This window comes from Gasterosteus aculeatus, chromosome 6, assembly GCF_964276395.1.
Source record: "Gasterosteus aculeatus chromosome 6, fGasAcu3.hap1.1, whole genome shotgun sequence".
In the NCBI taxonomy this organism is placed as follows: Eukaryota; Metazoa; Chordata; class Actinopteri; order Perciformes; family Gasterosteidae; genus Gasterosteus; species Gasterosteus aculeatus.
The window spans coordinates 14,477,256-14,496,466 of NC_135693.1; the positions used below are offsets into that span (position 1 = coordinate 14,477,256).

Consider the following 19,211-nt stretch of genomic DNA (forward strand, 5'->3'; position numbering starts at 1 on the left):
GCTTTCATTTTAACCTCTCAAGTGGAACACTGCAAATATTAATGTTTTTTTTTTCTCAATCCATTTCCAAGGAAACACGTTTGAAGTGATCCCAAGCGAATTTTTGTGGATTGATTGAATTGAACCATGTGTAACGTTACCAGTGACGTTTTTTTTTTCCATTGCAGGAAAGCCACAAGTGGGAAAGATTCCTGTTTAAAAGCATTTCAACTTTTTTTTACACAATAAAACAACGTACATAAAAAGGCACGGTGCCAAGTCTTCGTTGGTTCGCGAGCTTTCTTATAGAACTGGTCTAGACCGCCTATTCGCTTGAAAGACAAAAATGAAACGCATAATACTAGAAAGTAGCGTAACTGTTGTAAATACCTCAGGGAGCACCGTAGCGGAACATACCAACTCGGAAGACGCGGGGGTGACTATTCCACATTCAGCTTTCCCACCTAGTCATATCAGAGCCTTAAACAATCCGTTATCGTCAATTCATAACGCTACTGTAATGACTAAACCGCGCAGTAATCCACTAACTCCCGTTGCTGAAAACGTTTACTAGCTGTCAACTCTTCCTCCGCCCCCGCTCCCCCCCCCCCCCGGCCACATGGTTAGTCTCTACGCGCATATTGTTAGAAATCAATGCTGAAGGCTGAAAGCAGCAGCGGGCTCACAGCTGCTCGCAGTCCGGCTCAGACTCGCACGGGCCACGCGCACCAGGCGGCTGCAAAATACAAACTTTAGTAAAATCTTCTTGCTTTGGCTTTGTCGAAGATGACGTAACGTCGAAGGGAGTCTTTGTTGGGCAGGTAATAACACATTTTCTTGTCCGGATACAGGATCGTTAGAACTGTTGAGGCGTGCGTCGTTGTGTTTTGTGTTGTTTTACGTTAAATATAAAGTGCTGGGCTTGCAACGAAACACGTTAGATGACAAGATTGCTATGTTACTCTGGGCCATAAATGGTGTCTTTTGGATCTAGTTTAGGCAAGTAACGCTTGCCCTCTATGTGGGTGTCACATCATTCCCTCCAGCTTATAACAACAATTCTGGGCAAAATTATCATTTTGTGGAGTTTGCAACTGAGTCTCAGTTTGCTCGCCCAGGTCTGACCAACCTGTTGCAGCATTAGGAGGCTGCACACATTAACACAGCTATGTGAGCGAGAACCCCCCCCACCTCCCACACACACACACACACACACTTAAAAAAAAGAAAAAGAAATCACTCATCCATGGTAATAAAGCCCAGGCTGGTGTTAAATAGAGTACCTGTGGTGTAGGTGCAGAGGGGCAGTGTGGTTGCTTTGCAGCTCATATTGACATATGGCTCCTTGCCACAACCTGTGAGGAGGCATTGAAAGGAGCGTGAGTGCTTAGAGCCTTGAGGCTCACTCTCTCTCTCTCTCTCTCTCCCACTCATCTCCACCATGCATTTAGATGATGGTTCATTCCTGAGATTGTGATATGTAATAATTAAATGTTTGCAGTTTTCAGAGCATGTACCATACCTCTTTATGCCGAGGAGGTGTGAAACTATGATCCTTTTTGTTCCTCCTCTATTTTTATTTCTGTTTTCAAAGAAGATGTGAAAGTCCCGTCAAAATATACACTGTGTTTATGGTCCATTGTTATGACACCGTGATACACCAAATGCACGCTATTACACATGTATGAAACTGAAACTGAGCCTCCAACTGATTAGCACAAGAGTGAAGTCAGTTGTCTTTATACGTGCAGATGTGTTTGTGTGTCTTAACCACAGCAGAGAGTTCAAACTACATTGTTGCCTTTTAGGCCTCGATTAGTGCAGCGACGCACAAAGCTTCTTATTTTTCAGTGTTTCCCTTTATTTGTGGGTTAGGAAGTAGCTCTTGCTGCTTATGTTCACCCTCCCTAAAATTGCAGGGCAGTTGCTTTATCTTTGTGGACACCATAAACACGATACCACGAAGAACTGGTTTGTTGCTACGGGGCCTCAATTTAATGTATCCTTACGTCGTCTTCCACTGGTTTGTCTGGTTGACTGAACACAAAATAGATTGCTCCTGACTTAAGAACTCTGCTCAAAACAGGGTGTTCAACAAATGCAAGGTGCAGCTTAAGTTGTGAATTTCATCTCTGGTGTCTAATTACAAAGGGGAGGTTGATAAATGGCTCACAAACACAAGTTCAGAGAGTATTCCTGGTCTGTCTTTTGGGAAGGACATGATGACGTGGTTTGATTTAGCAAAAATAAAACACTGCTGGAATGAAAGGTCAAATTGATGTCTTCAGGCCAGTTGCATTTATCAAATCCTATCGGGTGACCATGTGTTATTATTGATCCTAGGATTACCTCCCTTTGGTATTAAAAAAATAGATTTTCCACAAAACCCTTTAAAAAAAAAAACCTTCAACATCAAATTCACAATGCGCACGTGTTTAATGTTGGCCTATTAATATCTCTATATATATATCTATGTATCTATATATCAGTACTCTTTGAGTAGTGTAAATACAGTCTAAAATCAACAAAACTATTATTTGAATCTGGAAAAATGTGATGCCCAACTATGTAAAACAAAACGTTCTGAGCAAACCGGTTTCAAACCGAGCCTCTTGGTTCTTGTCACCCCAGTAATCACCGTTTGCTTTAATGTTTCTGGTGAAGCACAACTGTTATGCACTGCAATCGTACTCGGCAGTAGGCCTGGCGTTGTTGTTGCTGCAGACTTGTTTTAGACATACTATAGACATAATTTATGGAAGCAATTAAGGCTGGTCGCGGATCGCTCCGCACTCCAGTGTGTGCTTAAGACGCGCACATTTGCAATGTCTTTGTGTTGCCGGCGAAAGGCCCTATTAGAGGTTCATTCTGTCCGCGGGCAGCTGTGTGCCGAGCGAGCCGCTGGTCCCTTCTGTGTGTACCACTCTCCCTCAGTCCACCCACACTGACACTTCCACTCCCTCACTTTTTTACTCTTTTTGAATGTCCCTACATTTCAATTTCACTTCCCCCGTTGCCAGGAAAAGGTGAAGGAGAAAATCGTTGTGTTCTGCTAATACTGTGGCTCTGTTTCTTTCACTTGTTGTCCAGCCCCGGGGCATTATGCAAAGCTAACAGAAAGGGATTGTTGCCTATGCTCGTGCCTCCATGCTACTTTCCATTCATTTTGAGAAGCTTCCCTTTCTTCTCTGCAATTTGCAATCATAACTGCTTCCGCTTCACACACACACCGAATCTCATTAGACTTGGCGTCAGCGAGTTAGAAACAAACACAAACACTATTTCATGCAGTCAGTTTACTGGCATTTCTTCATTTTGTATATTCCTTCCTCATGATTGAGATTCGTAGCTCAATGTCCACTGGGCCCACGACCTGCAGCTGAAAAGAAAAGAGAGGCATTCTCGCATAGACCAGAGAAGCTCAACCAACCCCCCAAGACAGGCACCGCACTCTACTTAGAGATGAAAAGCATGCTGCGATGAAATAGGAAGGCTCCCGTCAACACAATCCATAGTGGTTTTTCCTATTTGGGCGATTAGTAAGGAAGCATCCTAAGTTGAAAGAAATGTGTTGCTTTCTGACTAAGTAGTGATAAAATAGTCTCTAGATCTTTGTTTGCTGTTCATTTTCCCGAGCTGCTTTAGATTTGCGTCAAAATGTCAACCCTAAAAAAAGCTTCAAACTATGTTCAACATGTTTATGTTGAGGTTAGGTTTTCTGTAGATCCAGCCCTGTGAAACAACCCCCCAAGAGAATAAAAAGCTTTGGTCTTTGGCACATCCATTCTGTATTTCCAGTCCGTTACAAGTTATGGAACTTCAATGACCTTTCATCATACAGGCCTAAAAGTGAATGTGTAACTACCTCCAAAAGGGGCTTTTTGTGCTTTTAGGCTTGAGAACACAGGAATGTATCATGAAAATCTTGCTTGCAAGAAGAAGGCTAATTATCATGGCGACATCGTCACAGCTGTCGCCGGCTCCTTTTTGATGTCAGCAGTCGGGGTTGAGTCCGTCGGCGTGCTCTTCGTGCACCTGCATGTCACTCTAAACGTCTGCTCCTGGCGGAACACCAGCAATATTTACACCCAATTATGTACAGCATGTTAAGGATGTAGGATAATACAGTATATAGCAACAAAAGGACAGACCTACAGTTGTCCTTTAAATATTGAACCATTACTACACACCCTAAAGAATGAATGGACCTGTGGAATGCTAAAAAAAAAAAATATATATATATATAGATTTTTTATATATATATATAAAAAATATATGTATATAGTTTTTTTCTTTATCTCCCCACCCCTTCACTCTTTCAACCTGTCCATAATAACCCTGTGCTATGTGAGCATTACACTACGTAACACCAGTGATGTGATTCATTAGCTGATTAGTAGCGACAATCTGTACAACATCAATTTCTTACACAACGCAGGACTGGTCACCATTACAAAGCTGATGGGTTGCAGGGGATTTCTAGCAGCGCTGGGAGCTCGCATGTAATGTATCCCTCATGGATTAGGGCTCTGGTTAGTGTGCACAGAACAGAACAGGCACTCATGGATAATGGAAGAAACCACAGGCGGAAAGGCTGGGATTGATGGGGGGAGGTTAGTGTAATTAGTGGGGTACCTGATGTATGGAGAGTCGTGGCATGCGAGGGTCACCCCAGGGGGCAAGAGGCCCCATAGCTCCCTTTACTCAAACTGAAACACCTGATCCTACGCCTGTCGAGCCTCTCAAGACACAGGGCCCGAGTGCATTTCGGGCTGCCTAAATAGCGAAGCTGTGTTGTGTCTGCAGGTCGCATGTCACTGTGCTGCAGCTTGGTAAACAGGACTTGTTCAATAGTCCAGCTTCCTATAACAAACACACTGACTGATGGAGAAACGATGAGCTGTTCAAATTTTACTCCGCTGTCTGTTTGATGTCGGCCTCATTCACGTCACCAGTTGTCACTGTTATCTTCTGTTTTGTATTTGGTTGCCGTGGCTACCTATACAACTCATAGACACTGTAGCCTACTACTTAGCAACGGCATTATGAAAGAAGTAAGAAAGAAAGAAAGAAAACTAGGCCCTCAGCAATATACGTGGAACCTTTAACTGATTGCACCCTCAGTACAATGGATGTGTTTCAAGTTAGCGCTCATATATGAGCTGGGGTGGGCGTTATATCCATTCCCTGTTTTATGAGGAAGTTTACGTACTATTTACTCGGGAGATTATGTTGTGGTGTAATGTTGGTTGCCAATGAGACATTTCCGATGAACTCAACTGTGTCACAATGCTTGGTGGATATGACTTGCGTGTGCTCCACACCCAAATCAGCAGCGGCATGTGACCACAAGGGAAGAACAACCCCTGTAAAGGGAAGTCTGCTTCCCTTGTGAAAAAATATTCACATTTATTGTTGTGTGTCTTCATGCCAACTGAACTAAACTGAAGTAAACTGACTTTCGGGTTTCCTTTTTTTTTTTTTTTAATACGGCTAAAAGTCTAAATCAGGTCTGCATTTGTTTTCATAGCAGAGTGGTAATTTTAAGGTAAAAAACTCGCATTCCCACGTAAAAAAAAAGAAAAATGAGGCAAATTATTTCCTTGACCGCCAACCGGAACTTTAAATGCTGGTTGTATTCGTGCGGCGGTCACTGTTATGTCACCAATCTGTAACAGGAGGCCAGATCCTGACTACACACAAAGCATAACGGCTGACTGAATGAGCTCTTCCTTATTTATGCACTCGTGAATATCCAGTGGCGTAGCGGCGTGTTGTTTTTGGCTAGTGTTTCCGTGCCGCTGGGTACTAGGGTGATGGCCAGAGGATTCAGTGGTATGTCTTGACCTCCCTAGGACCATTTTTACGACCCCTCTCATTATACAAGAGAAGGGTGGCTGTGTGCCCCCCCGGCATTAACAATACACACCGCAGACTTTCACAAAAGAATGGCTATTACGTTTATTATGCAGAGACTACAGAAAGACCTGACTATGCAAAACCTTTGATGTTTTTCTTATCATGGTTCTAATGGCCATATCTGAAGCACAGAGCAAATGCCAAAGTCCAGCGTCTTGCAGCATAAAACGGGTGCTAAGGATTGGAGGCCCGAAAAAAGAGAAAACTGTTCAAATTTCAATTCAACATGTGACCGTCTCAAAATAAAAATCTGAAATGCACACAGTGGTTTCGCTTGTCTGGAACACGCAGCGTGGGCTTGGTTTGGTCGTCGTCGTTTCGTTGGTATCAAATCAGTTTCTTTCAGCCCCGGCCACCCATCAAAGTCTTGACACCAGACGCGCTCGGCACAAGTATGCAGCGCGCAGAGCCAATTGGTGATGGACACCAAACACCCAGTCACACAACTTTAGGGGGCCCCCGAACGGGCTTCTATTCATCTGCCTGTACAAATCACTTTCTGGGCAAGGAGCCATATTATCTTAGCTGCCGTCTCTAGTGCCCTCCGGAGTCATTGGCTATTGTGAGCCAAGAGCTGCTGTCTGCACCCCAGCGTGCACAAGAGCCGTGTTGGGAGTAACGCGTTACAAAGTAACACATTACTGTAATTCCACTACTTTTAGCGACAACGAGCATGTAACGAAGTCTTTTTTTAAATAAATTAACGCAGTTACAATTACTGAAATTGAAATGAGTTCGTTACTCTCGTTACTCTCTTTGGTGACGCGAAGCGGAGGGCCGGCAAATAGTAAATAAATAGCTGCCTGTCAGCACAAAATAGTTGCGGCCACCAAACATTGTGTGTCACAGAATAGACGCCGTACGTGCATGTAAACAGCATCGCGTCGCTCATGACGAAAGACCGCAGGCCCGCGGATGCTGCAGGCGCCGCTCCACGCAAACAACCACGGCTCCACTTTACACGGACTGCAGTGCAGCCGATAAACCGGGCAGAGCTGAATAGATTGATTGCTCGCTATGTTGAAGATGAGATGCATCCTGTCAACTGTCGAGTCAGTTATTTTGTATTAAGTTAAGTATTAAAAAGGACTTTTGTACTATTGCTTGATTTGAAGGCCTGTTGCCCTGTTGATTACAATAAATAGGTCTAAAAAATATGTTGTTTGACTGTTCAGTACTATTTATATTCATTTCATTTAAAAAGCAGACATAAAAGTAACTTAAAAGTTACTTTCCAGAGTAACTAATTACTTTTGATACACGGTAACTAGTTAGAAGTAACTAGTAACTGTAACTAAATACTTATTTTCAGTAACTTGCCCGACACTGCACACGAGTGACTTGAATTACCACTAGATATTACTCCACCGAATGAACATAGAGTGTTTTATTGGTGCAAACAACATCATCCTTTCTGTTTTGGGGTTTATGGTGTTCCTCATTTATTGTAAAAATGACAAATACACAATAACAGACATCGCAGTAGACTTATAGCACTCGTATGATTTCGTAGATGACAGGAATTTGTCTTACTCTAGATCATGACTTACTGGGCTGCCGTCCATTTATAACTGCAAAAACATGGTAGCTGTTTCCATTGAACGAACCTCAAGGGAGAAGTAGCACATCCAGCACGTGTGCTTTATTTGATATCTACAGTGGCCTGTTTAAAGGATTTGCGAGTACTTGTAGGCGAGGTGTCCGGCGAACTCATCCAGGATTTTCTTCGGCGTGACAGCAACAGTGGGACGTGGCCAACCAAACGACTCACTTCAAGTAGTAAAAATATGATCTGATTAGTGGAGGCTCTGCAGCTCTCTCTCTCTCTCTCCATTAAGCTCTGGTTTCCCCCATCACGGGAGTCGGTTCATTAGGTAAGCATGGCTCCAGGGTCGAATTCACACTCCATCTGCCCTCTCCCATGACCCCACTTGCCAGTCCCTACGCACGCACGCACACACACACACACACACACACTCACACACACAAGCGCAGGTTAGCACAGACCCACGCGCATGCACAAACACACATGCTCCTTCTCGCCGTCGAGGTGCTCCTTGGAGCGCCGATGGAACTCGTCTCACTTCAGTCAAACGGCGCGACGTGACAACCTTCACAGGTGACCTGCACGCTCATCGACTCCCACCGTGTGTAAAAACCACACTAGCACAGATCTCGCTACGTTGACGCTCCCCCTTTTTTTCCGTGTCAGTCCTAATCAGCGTTGCAATCTGCACAGCGGATCCAGAAGAACAATGCCCTCTCCTGGGACGCCCAAGACCAGCTACTCTTGCGGAGGCCCAGTTGTGCTCTACTGACTCTGGGGCATAAACGGAGATAATGGGAGTCATATGCTTGCCGTCGGTTTGGGGCAGGCCTACGTAAGACCTTTATAGTCCTTCTGTAGTCATGGGGCTAGAGAAGAGGACGGGGGTAGAGATTACACGGTCAAGTAACAACACATGAATAAACTGGTGGAACAGTTCTTGTATTAAAGTTTGCAAACACATTTTTTAAGATGTGTCCTTTCTCTTTTGTTTGCACAAGTTACTGTCCCACAAAACTGATTTAACAGCAAGTGCACACTTGTCTATCTATCTAGAGCATGTTATAGAAGGGCAAGCACCCCTGCTTAACATGAAACCACATGTTACACAAGAAGCATAAGTTAGTCGGCCTGTGAGATCCATTTCTTCAAGATGTCATTAGCCGCCACTTGATTGGGAGCAGGATCCGAGCCACGCTGGTACTCTCTAATTGCATGCTGTCAGTGTGTTTGGTGGTTGGCTAACGACAGAGAGAAAGCTCAAGGCCAAGGTCACTACAGCTATTCCAGCATTCCTCCTTTTTATTTTTCTGTATAAATAAAGCTGAACTGGACGTGCCCGTCACTTACCGAGAGCTTTCCCATGCGTCAAGCATCATGCCAGAGAATAATTTGAGTAGATATGACAAAGGTTGAGCACCATCTGCCTGTCATATAACTCATATAACTCCAAGTGTTTTTAGAGTTTGCGTTGTGTCTCTCTCTCTTACAGCATTTTTAGATTCACATATGTTCTGTTACGTCGACGAGCCAAACGCTGCCTTATTTACAGGGTTGTGGAAACTGTTCCGCATATGGCAGCGTGTTTTGTTTGACAGAGACGGTAGTTTTATAGGCACACAGCTATATGGATAACTGTGTGGTCACGTTGATGTAAGTGTTAGGTTGGTTAAAATGCTGAGTGGAAAAACCACGTCAGCGCTCCCCTTTTCTCAACTCGGTCAGTAGTGAAGTACTGCGCAAAGTACTATAAGTTATTTAAGTAAGAATTCCTGTTCTTAATCTGTGAATTATGCACACATATCCATACACAATAATAAGCAAAAGCATTTAAAGGTAAGGGCAATAACATAATAATAGGTATTAGGAATCCCTATGGGCTGTTTATAGAATGTTATCTTCAGTAGATTTAAAGTTAAAGTATGAAAGCCACTGCTCGTCTTGTCCATCAGACTGACGTTGCTTTTCTTCAACTTTAATAGCAGCGGAAGCAGTGGGGCAGAGTTGGAATTGTATGTGTTGCAATGTTCTTTCTGTTGTGCTCTGGAGATGAACCCACTTTCAGTTCAAGGAAAAGTCATTTCTAACTCTTCTCTTTTCTGTCGACACAGGGATCGGCTGACGAGTGAGAGACGCTCCTCCTTATCTCCGACCACAAGCGCCGTCAGCACTTTGCAGGTGGGAGGTCGCCAACCGGTGGGCCCGTTTCTCCCAAATGCACCGTCTTCCCCGCAGCCTCATCTAAGATGGCCGCCTGTGGCCTTCTCCTGAATCCCAACGGACTGGAGCAGACCTGCGTGTTACCATGGTGATCATTTTCTTGAAAACACTGGAAAAGAAGAAGGGTGTCGATGATGTGAGGTCCAACAACACAGAGAGACGGCCGGTAAGAGGAAACTCAACCTTTTGGAAATACCCACAAAGTAAAGCAGTTGTTGCAGTGAAAGAGCTACAAAGAGTCTTTATGTGAAACGCCGTTTTAATGCCTAACCACGTGTTTTAGACGGCAAAGTGAATGGGTGACAGGGTTATATTCCATCAGTGCATGACCACATGTCACAGAGGACACGTTTAGTCACGTAAAGGCTACTCGTTTGCACAGTGCACCAGAATGATGATTAGCCGAATAACTAAAAGTCATTTTTTATTGCTTGTTGACTATTTATATTTAATACAACTTTTGGACCCACTGCATGTAACATGCAACATTGGCATCTCAAGTCTCTCTTATCTCAAATGATTTCTCTTATTTAAATTGTTGTGCTCGGAGAGAATTAAAATGCAACAGAGTTTTTTATATGCACCGTTGGTATGAAAAGTCTTTTCAGGTGATCATTCTTAGCATGCCGGTCAACAGGCCTGGTTTTGACATCTATTGGACATTCCCTGTAAGCTCTGAAGGTAGGCGTCCCGACCAGAGCCCACAGCTTGCCTCTTTTAAGTTCTGCTCAAGATGTCTGAGCTCATTCGTTTGCTCATGACAGAAAGCTCACGACCATATAGAGGGTCTGACCGTAGATGGAACGGTAATTTGCCACCTTAGCCCCCACCTCAGCCATCTGTCCATCTCACGCTCCATTTCACCTTCAATTCTAAACAAGGCCGCAAGATACTTGAACACCTTGCATTGGAGCAGTGACTTCCAAAACAATAGCCCTCATTCTAACTGCTAGACCTTGTATATTGGAAAATACATGTATTTGTTTTGGTAAGGACTCCATTAATGAATACATGTGTGTATTGAGACTCTTAATGACACCTGAAGCAAGTGCATAGTTCTTAAACTGCAAAATAACTTACAATAGGTGTGAAATAAATAGGTGGAAAATGATTGAATGTTTGCCTGTCCTCCACAGCATAAGTTCCACAGCATGAGCAAAGGGACCACCCTCCTCTCCCGTGGAACCGTGGGTGGGTGATCTCTGTTTATGTCTCTCTGCTTGTCTTTCCTTCTTTGCGATGGCATTGAAAGAATTCCCATCTTTCTGCCCTCTGAATTCACCAAAGATCTAAATAGTGTCTTATAGCTGCTGTCACACTTCTCACAGTCACTCGTCCCCCTCGCGTGATCACGGCGCACCTGCCTCCACGAAACGTTGCACACAACTCTCATGGGAGCGTCTATAATTGAATATGCTGTTGCCTTTGTCAACATTTTCCCTTTCGCTCTGTTAGTGTTGCATTAAAGTGTTTAAATACATGATACAGTCGATTGAAACCCACGGGGAGGAGCAACTGTTGACATGTTGACATAGATATTTGTCTGGGATGTCTCGTTAGTTCGACACTTTGTGTCTTGCGTTCAAAGGATGGCCTTTTGAAGTTCATCCCCCTTTTCTCCCTTTGTCAAGACATTCCTGTCAGGTCGTCACTGCCGCCCCCGAACATTGTTTGTCCGCCCAAAACAATGATTTCCGTCCACAAGTCCGTGCGAGAGCGTGCCAAAAGTAGAGAAAAGCATCGAGAAAGGACGGGAATTTGGATCAGCAAGGGGCCCTTTTTGCCAAAAGCGTCAATAGATTCACGACATGACCACTTGGCACTTTACTGTAGGTGTATTATCTCCCACAGCTTTGTGATAGACTCTTTTGTGCAGATGGGGAAATAGCTGGCAAGTCATGCGGCTTTGCAAAGCAGTTTTTGTTAACAACTGGACTAGTGGGTGCGACTTACCAACCGGTTCACTGGCTGATTTTTCTTTTTTCTAATATGTAGATGAGGCTTTTGGAATTGGCTGTATTTAGTTTCAGGCTCTAGGTAGTCAGGAGTGAAGATGATTCTTTATTTTTTGTAGAATAACAACTTGCTTTGTGCCGGGGAACAGTCGGACCATATTGGTGATGGATTTCTATCATAGTTTATTGACCGTGTGTGTCCTCTAGCTATTTATGTAAAAAATAATCAAAACATAACAGAGCGACCTTTTTGAGTCACGTTGTCAGCAACTCAACTATTTAATATGTCGTAACACTTCCACTTTTTCATAAAAGTTCTTAAGACAAACAAAATAGGAATGCTTGCTGTGAGCCTCCTGTAACTAGACTCAGATGACCCAATAGAAAGTGTACGTTCAGTTCTTTGTTAATGCAGTTACCAGAAAATAATCACCATCTTATCCCTCAGAAACATTTCCCTCTTGCCTTCAGCTAACTTTAGTTTGTTTTAAGCCTTTGGTGTCCATGTGGTTGAACATTAAATGTTCCCTTCGGACATTTTCTACCTTTTCTCTAAGCTAGAATTCATCTCGCTGAGGTCAACATGCTGAACGTTTGGCTTTGTGTTACTACTAAGATGGAGACATACAGAAAGAGCTCCCACTGAGCTCCTATTTGTCCTTTGAATATTGCAGAGGCAGATAGGTGGCTGGACCTGGGGCAATCCTGTGCCGTCCAACGGAGAGCTCCCTGCCAGCCCGGCGCCAGTCTGGGGAGCCTGTGGGGTCCGATGCCCGGGCCGGGGGGCTGGCCCTGGGCCAAGGAGCCGGGCAGCGCCTCTGCAATCACCAGCCTGATAAGAGATCTGAGCCTAAGCAACAGCGGCGTGACCACCCCCATGACCACCACGTCCACCACTGCTGAGCACACCACTACAGCCACCTGCCGAGCGCCCACGGCGCCGCCGAGCAAACGCCAGTGTCGCTCCCTGTCGCTCTCCGACGAACTCACTGGCTTCCGGTCGTCCTGGAGGCCCCAAGGCTCCCGAGTGTGGACGACGGTGGAGAAGCGAAGGTGCCACAGCGGGGGAAGCGTTCGGGGAGCAGCGCAGAGTTTCTCCGGCGGTCATCCGCCCGCCATGCAGCGTAGCTCCAGCTTGAGTCTGCCCTCGCGCCCCAGCGTACCCTCGGATGGAGCCATGGAGCTGGCATTCTTCCACCAACCGCTGCCTCCACACCCTCAGTTCACTGCCTCTCCAGTGTCCCCGACCTCTCCGTCCTCACACCATCACCACTCCCGCCATCCCCACTTCCTCAGGCCCCTGTCGCTCTCCCACGAGCAGATCAGCCTGCCAGAGCTCCAGCGGGAGGAGGAGGCGTCGGAGGCCAGCTCCCCAGACTCCACCCCGGAGTTGGGGAGGCGAGCCGGCCCGAGAGCCCGGCCCGTGGGGCGCCTGTCTCGGAGCAAGTCCCAACCCTGCGTGCTGAACGACAAAAGGGTCGCTGTGAAGCGCAGAAGACCGGAAGAGCCGCGGCCCTCCCTGGACCTGGCCAAGATGAATCAGGTGGGTTGGAAATGTCAAACACATGGTGACGTGCACAGACAAGCACACAAACACAGAGTTGGAAAATGACATCGACATAACATGGGCACAATTCCTAACATTAATCAGCATCAGTTAATTACTAATGTCGCTTTAATGTTTTACCCTTTTAACACACGGACAAAGGGAGGAGATCCTCAAACAAAAATGGGTCTCTTTGTCTCTGTCGCTCTATCTCTCCCCTTTCCTCTGTGCGTGTGTGAGTCTGATCTGCAACTGGACTAAATCAAGTTGAATTAAGTTTTCTGGGTCGTCGGTCCGAAGCTTCGGGGCTAAGTGAAATCAGGCCTCCCTAAATGGTGGTGGCACGGAAGAAGAATTCCTCATGTTTGGTCACGCTGCCTCGCGCCACGCTTTGGCAAGCCCGGCTCGGGTTTACCATTTCATTTACTCTTGTCGGGTAAACGGCCCGTCCGATGGTTGGACCCCTCAGCGATCATTTTCATTCCTCTACTTCTGCCCTATATTCCCATCGTTCCCAGTACTGCTTCTAATAAATGAGATATTTGGAGGAGTTATAAATCGCTCTCTCCAGGACAAGAGTTTGTTTGTTCTTTTGTAAGGTCAGAGGAAGCAGTGGAACAGCCAGAGGGTAAAAATGACCCCTAGATCAACCAAAAACCCAACCGTTAAAGTATTTAATGACTTGTACTATTTTGAAGCTTGACTGTTGGATTCTTCACATCCGGTCTCATTATTTGAATACTTTTGACATTCTACATACAGCTACAACTGGAGGCATTGACACCACATCCAGCGTGTACTCGGATCCCTGAATATTTCTGCTCTGCTTCACGTGTCCCTCATGCAACACATAAAAACCTTCCTTCAGCTCGCCGCCTGTCACGGAAATATGTGTATTTTCCGGTTCTCCTAACAGAAAGTACCATCAATTTATCCCTCTACCCCTCCCTTCCTCTTCCCGGAGATTTCTGTTCCCAGCCATTCACCCACAGGACCTCGCCAGGGTTGGATCAACAAGGCCTCGGTAATGAAGCCTAGCGAGCATGTTTCCTCCAGTCATGCCAATAGCTAAGAGGGGAAAGGCACAGATGTATGCACAGATACACACACACACACACACACACACTTAATTCTCTTTCTCTTGTGCTCATGTCTCATGAAAGAAAACAGCTGAAGCTCTCATTGAAGCTCGTAGTTGTCATGAGTTAAGGAAGTTTTTTTTTTGTCAATGATGTCTAAGGAAAAGCTCTAATAGAAACTGAATCCTAATGTGCAAACGCTGGGCTGGCAACAGAATGTGCCCGTTAAACCCTCAGGGAGCAGCTGGTGTGTGAATGGGGTTCTTTGCCTGATTGTTTTAATTGACGTGTCACTGCAGCTATCTGTCAGAATCACATCCCACACATGTGATTCTGGCATTAGACTTGTATTTACTTCAGCTGTTTTGGGTCAAGCTGGATGAGCGAACTGAACACTGAAAGCCAGTGTGATTTAAGTGTCACGATTTCTCATTTTTCCCACACACACTTTCTCCCTTTCAATCTTTTCATCACAACGCTCTCAAACTGACATTCCAGTCCAATTGAAGCATTTGACAGACCAAAGATAAAATGAAAATGAAATCTTGCGTTTGCATTTTACCACTTACTTATCACTTGTGGTGAAAGAGAAGTGCCACCATACTTTATCTATTTCATCGGTGTGTGTGAGTAATACAGTTCATGTGAGTCAAAAACTAAAAAAACAATGCATTTTTGGAATAGCAAACACTGAACCTTGTCTCCCCATTGCAGACCAATGCAGGTTGTCTGTGGCAGTTTTGGGCAGGGGGGGGGGGGGTCAACATATTACAAGTCCCTCAGGGGTGTTGTCAGTGGAACTTGGGTGTAATTTGGCCTCTGGATTCCAACCCACGCCAACGAGGGCGGTGGGGATTCTGGGGATGCATGTCGTGCTTAGCGGCTACAGCTCGACTACCGTGGAGATTTGCGTGCGACAGCCCCCAAAAATACCTCGAATATTCTCCCCGTGAGCCGTGCGTTCACTCTCATTTTGATGCCGCGCTGCCTTTTCACCTTGTTGTTTCCTCTGCAGAAGCGGGTGTAGCGAGTTGTCGGACGGGGGAATGTTATCTGTGGAAGACAAATTACAGGCCGCCGTCGTCGGCCTAGCTGTGTTGTGCGCAGTATGGGTGGTAAAAGGGGGGGGGGGGGGGGGGGGGCGCGTTAAGCCAGTACTTGTGTGTGTGTGTGTGTGTGTGTGTGGGAGTGCCTGTGCATTCTAGAGAGAAAGGGGGTATTATTTCGGCACCCTTTTCTCTATTAATATCTTCTCCCTGGCCCAAGTTCAACGTGCCACCTCCGTCTTTCTCCCATCCTGGGATCGCGCACACGGGGATCACAGCTGAGCGACGGGCCCCCCCGGGTACACCTATGTGGGCGTCTTTTAGGTGCGGTGCTAAAGGTTTGAAAAAAAGGCAGGATGCTGCATGTCCCAGAGGTGCTGTGTGTGCAGTCACCCCTGCATGTTCAGTCAGTTGATTCATCCAAACAAATGCATCTTAAGTAGCCTGTAAAACATAGTTGGCTTCATTCATGTTAAACCCAACTTATTTTCACCTATTAGAGCCACGTATTCTCTCTGCGGTACAGTGAACGCGGGACACATGCAAATGACCAAACACAGATAACTGATGCAGGAGTGTGCAAGTATGTAGTCTGGTTGTCAGGATGTCAGGAATGAGTTAAGTTCTCCTCTCTTCGCCTGCACCTCTGCCCTCGCCATTGTTTTATAGTTGTTTGCTGTTTCCATGTCTCCTTAGGAGCAGCCTGTGGCTGGTTGTTGTTAATCTGACCCTGACAAATGCGTGAAGTAAACAGGTGTTTTTTTTTGTTTGTGCGTACATCTCTGCGTGTACGTGTTTATTTGTATCTCAAGTTCACAGCAGGTCCTTTTAGCTAAGTGCTTTGCAGGGTGTTGTTTGTCCTCATCGTCAGGAGGATGTGACTTGGCTCACAGCCGCTGCCTTTCAGTCCCCATGTTGTTTAAAATGTCTTGAGAGTGGAAATGTTGGTCGTGTTGATTTTGGTTTAGCATAAAGGATGAATACTCAGTTGTGTACATTAAAAAGTGTTGTTTATTTGTTGTTATTTGTGTTTCTGACTTTGTATGACTTTTAGGTGTAAAAAGAAAAGTAGTTAAGTGGCTCACTTGAATTTTGCAGAATGCAAGACTGAATGCTTTTCTGGCTTATTTGACCCACAACCTTCTGTCTAGCAAATGAATGCAAATGGATATACTTTGTCTGGACAGCTGCAGCATTTACTAAAAGTACTACGTGATTTGGAACGCTATCTTCTCCTGCATGTCTAGCCTGTTTGCTGCCCCTAGTGGTCAACACATCTGTCACATCATTGCCAAATCACATGGAACTGAACACTGAAACACTCCCCTGTGTTTGGGCCTGCGACTTAAACAGTTCAACTAATTTTAAGAATTACAAATGATTTAACCATGAAATGTCCAGATTAAGAAAGTAACCCGCTCAAGTGCCTGTTGCGGCAGTTACTTATGCGAGACACATCAGCATGAAGCCTGAGCCTAAATGTGAGTGAGTCCATATGGGGTGGGGGTTCTGCTCAAGTGAAAGGAGAAAAACACCCAGTCAAAGCCTTGGTACAAAGCAGAAACCCACCCCTGCCCCGCCAACCTCCCACCACAGCCGCCCAATGTCGGGTTTTATGGAAAGCATATTGTGGAGAGGCTGCCTCTCCCCCTCCTTCCCACCTTCCTCTCGTCTCCTCCTCTGCTGTGATAATTAGTAGGGTGTTGTACCGGGGGGGGGGGGGGGGGGGGGGTTAAACAAGAGAGGGCGAGGGGCTCAGAAATCCCCCATTTCCAGTCCAGTGGGGTAACTTCAGCGAAAGCCTAAAGGCCTCGTCCTCCTCACATGAGCACTTCTAAGTATTTGCAGATGAGGTATCCCACGGCCGAGCAGCTTACATGTAAAGTTAATCCGGCAAAAGTGAGCCAACCTCCAGACTGCCAAAATCCCGTGTCGTAGAATTTCTTCCTTTCTTTTCTTTTTGGGCCGTAGTAAATCAGAGCGGGTTAAAGAATGAGCCTTACTAAAGTGAGACTTAAGGAAGGGAGACTCCCAGCTCTTTGTAACAGGAAAAGCAATGTCCTAACACACGGAGCAACATTAGAGGTGTCCGTCATGTAAACCGACGCGCTATAGAGAAAACCTCATCTCTATTCACCTCCATGCCTCAAACATCTGCTGCTGGGGCACTGCAGAGATCATTAACCCTTTCACCGCGCTGCACGCCCGCCTCTCTCTTTGTTGCACACAGGAATTCAGGGTGGAAAGACAGCATGGAAGACAACCTCAGTGAATTAAATCTCCCCAGGGTCAAGTAAACCCCTCCCCCCCCCCCAAAAAAAACGCAGGCAGTTGTTCACATATAGATCCACAAAATATCATAACCACCGTGCGCGTTTTGCTTCCCAGTATGTGTTTTACGCTTTGCTTCAAAATGTGATGAATAGGTCTAGTGCATGAGTTTGAAACAAGATCCTTTTGTGGTTTGCAAATCATCTGTTATTTTTTCCAGTCAGTAGGATTTCTGCGTATATTCTTCAGAGGCTCGTGTGTCTAGTCGTGTGCCTGCGTGTTCACATGATGGCATGCGGTGGATGAAAGGGAACGCCGGCTCTTGGCCTCAAACCGAATCCCAATTTTAAGACCAAAAAATCCTGGAAAACTCTGGGCTGGATTTCCCTCCCGACAAGCCTACACTTTAAAAGCCTCCCCCCCCCCCCCGTTAGAGTGCAGCTAGAATGTGAGCCTGAGCTGATGTACACCAACAAAACCGTTTCCCCCCCTTTTGTCTCCTCCCTACAGAACCGGCAGACCTTTCAGAGCTTGAGCTGCCCCGGATTCTCAGCCGCCGACGGCCGCCAGCCGGGCCTGCCCCCTCCCTCCTCCCGCCGACCCGATTCGGACTTCACCGCCGCCTCCGAGTCGGGAGCGGATTCACGCAAAGGAGCGGCAGGAGGCGACGGGGAAGAGGACTCTTCCTTCGAGGAGCTGGACAGCGACTCGGCCTGCAGCGTGGACTCGCGGCCCTGCACCCCCGTGGGGCCTGCGGGGGGCAAAGGCGCCCTCTGGAAGGGTGCGACACGGAGGGACATTTTCCAGCTGGGGGGAGAGCTCGATCTCGATCAGATCGAGAGGAACTGAACCTTTTTTTAAAGAGTTAGTCTGGACTGTTGTAGAGGTTGGACGTTGTTGATGTACCAAGTGTCGGCTCTTCGGCTGTTAGGAAACGAGTGGACGTTGAAAGGGGAAAGGGACGTGATGTTTGACAGAGGACTCATTACGGTGTAAACGATTGCCTTCTTAATGACACATTTGCCTTGAACATTTGTACTGTTTCAATCAAAAAGCAGTGACTTCTTTTTAATTGTCATTGGGTTTTCAGCTTAACTCGGGAGCGGGGAAGTAAGGGTTGGTCTTAAGAGAGAAAGAAACTCCCAGCCCCCACTTTTCGTTTCAACCTGATGACCTTTCCAAAGTTGGCTAAGTTTTGTAGCACTGTAGCAGTAGCTGGGCTCGCCTATGTATATTTAAAAAAAAAATGTCAGCGAGCGGTGAAACAGGGTGGGGGAATCCACATAACTCACAGACTTCGACCTTCCTCTTTGTCTCTTGTGCACAGGTGAAAATCTGATCTTTTTGCTGAATGTAGGCTCAATAAGCTTTATGTGGCGTTCGGAATACGACAGTGCCTTCCCGATGTTTGCTCTAGCGGTTCTCTAGCCTCAATCGAAGCCACCTTTTCTGACCCTTTTTTTTTTGGTAGTTCCTTAATATGCAAATTGTATATTTGAAATAAACACTGAATCTCAAGTTTTCAGTTCTAATACCAATGTATATTTTTCTAAGTAAGTGTATGTATGAGTTGTTTGTGAAGGGGAAAGAACACAAGGCCTTTACTCTACACAGAATGGACGTGAAATAAATGTACAACCTGCACGTTAT

General features: G+C 45.9%; 1 protein-coding gene across 2 annotated transcripts; it reads left to right on the forward strand.

Moving 5' to 3' along the window:
* The first annotated feature begins 624 nt into the window (after positions 1-624).
* On the forward strand, positions 625-19,205 carry LOC120820302 (protein FAM53B). 2 transcript variants are annotated; one of them, XM_040177871.2, is made up of 5 exons: positions 625-800; positions 9,556-9,830; positions 10,801-10,855; positions 12,294-13,162; positions 18,072-19,205. In XM_040177871.2, exons 2-5 carry the CDS (start codon positions 9,750-9,752, stop codon positions 18,408-18,410), a joined length of 1,344 nt encoding a protein of 447 aa, XP_040033805.2. In that variant the 5' UTR covers positions 625-800; positions 9,556-9,749; the 3' UTR covers positions 18,411-19,205. The 2 variants fall into 2 exon arrangements, with proteins under 2 accessions (XP_040033805.2, XP_040033807.2); XM_040177873.2 differs by lacking the exon at positions 10,801-10,855.
* Positions 19,206-19,211: the final 6 nt, after the last annotated feature.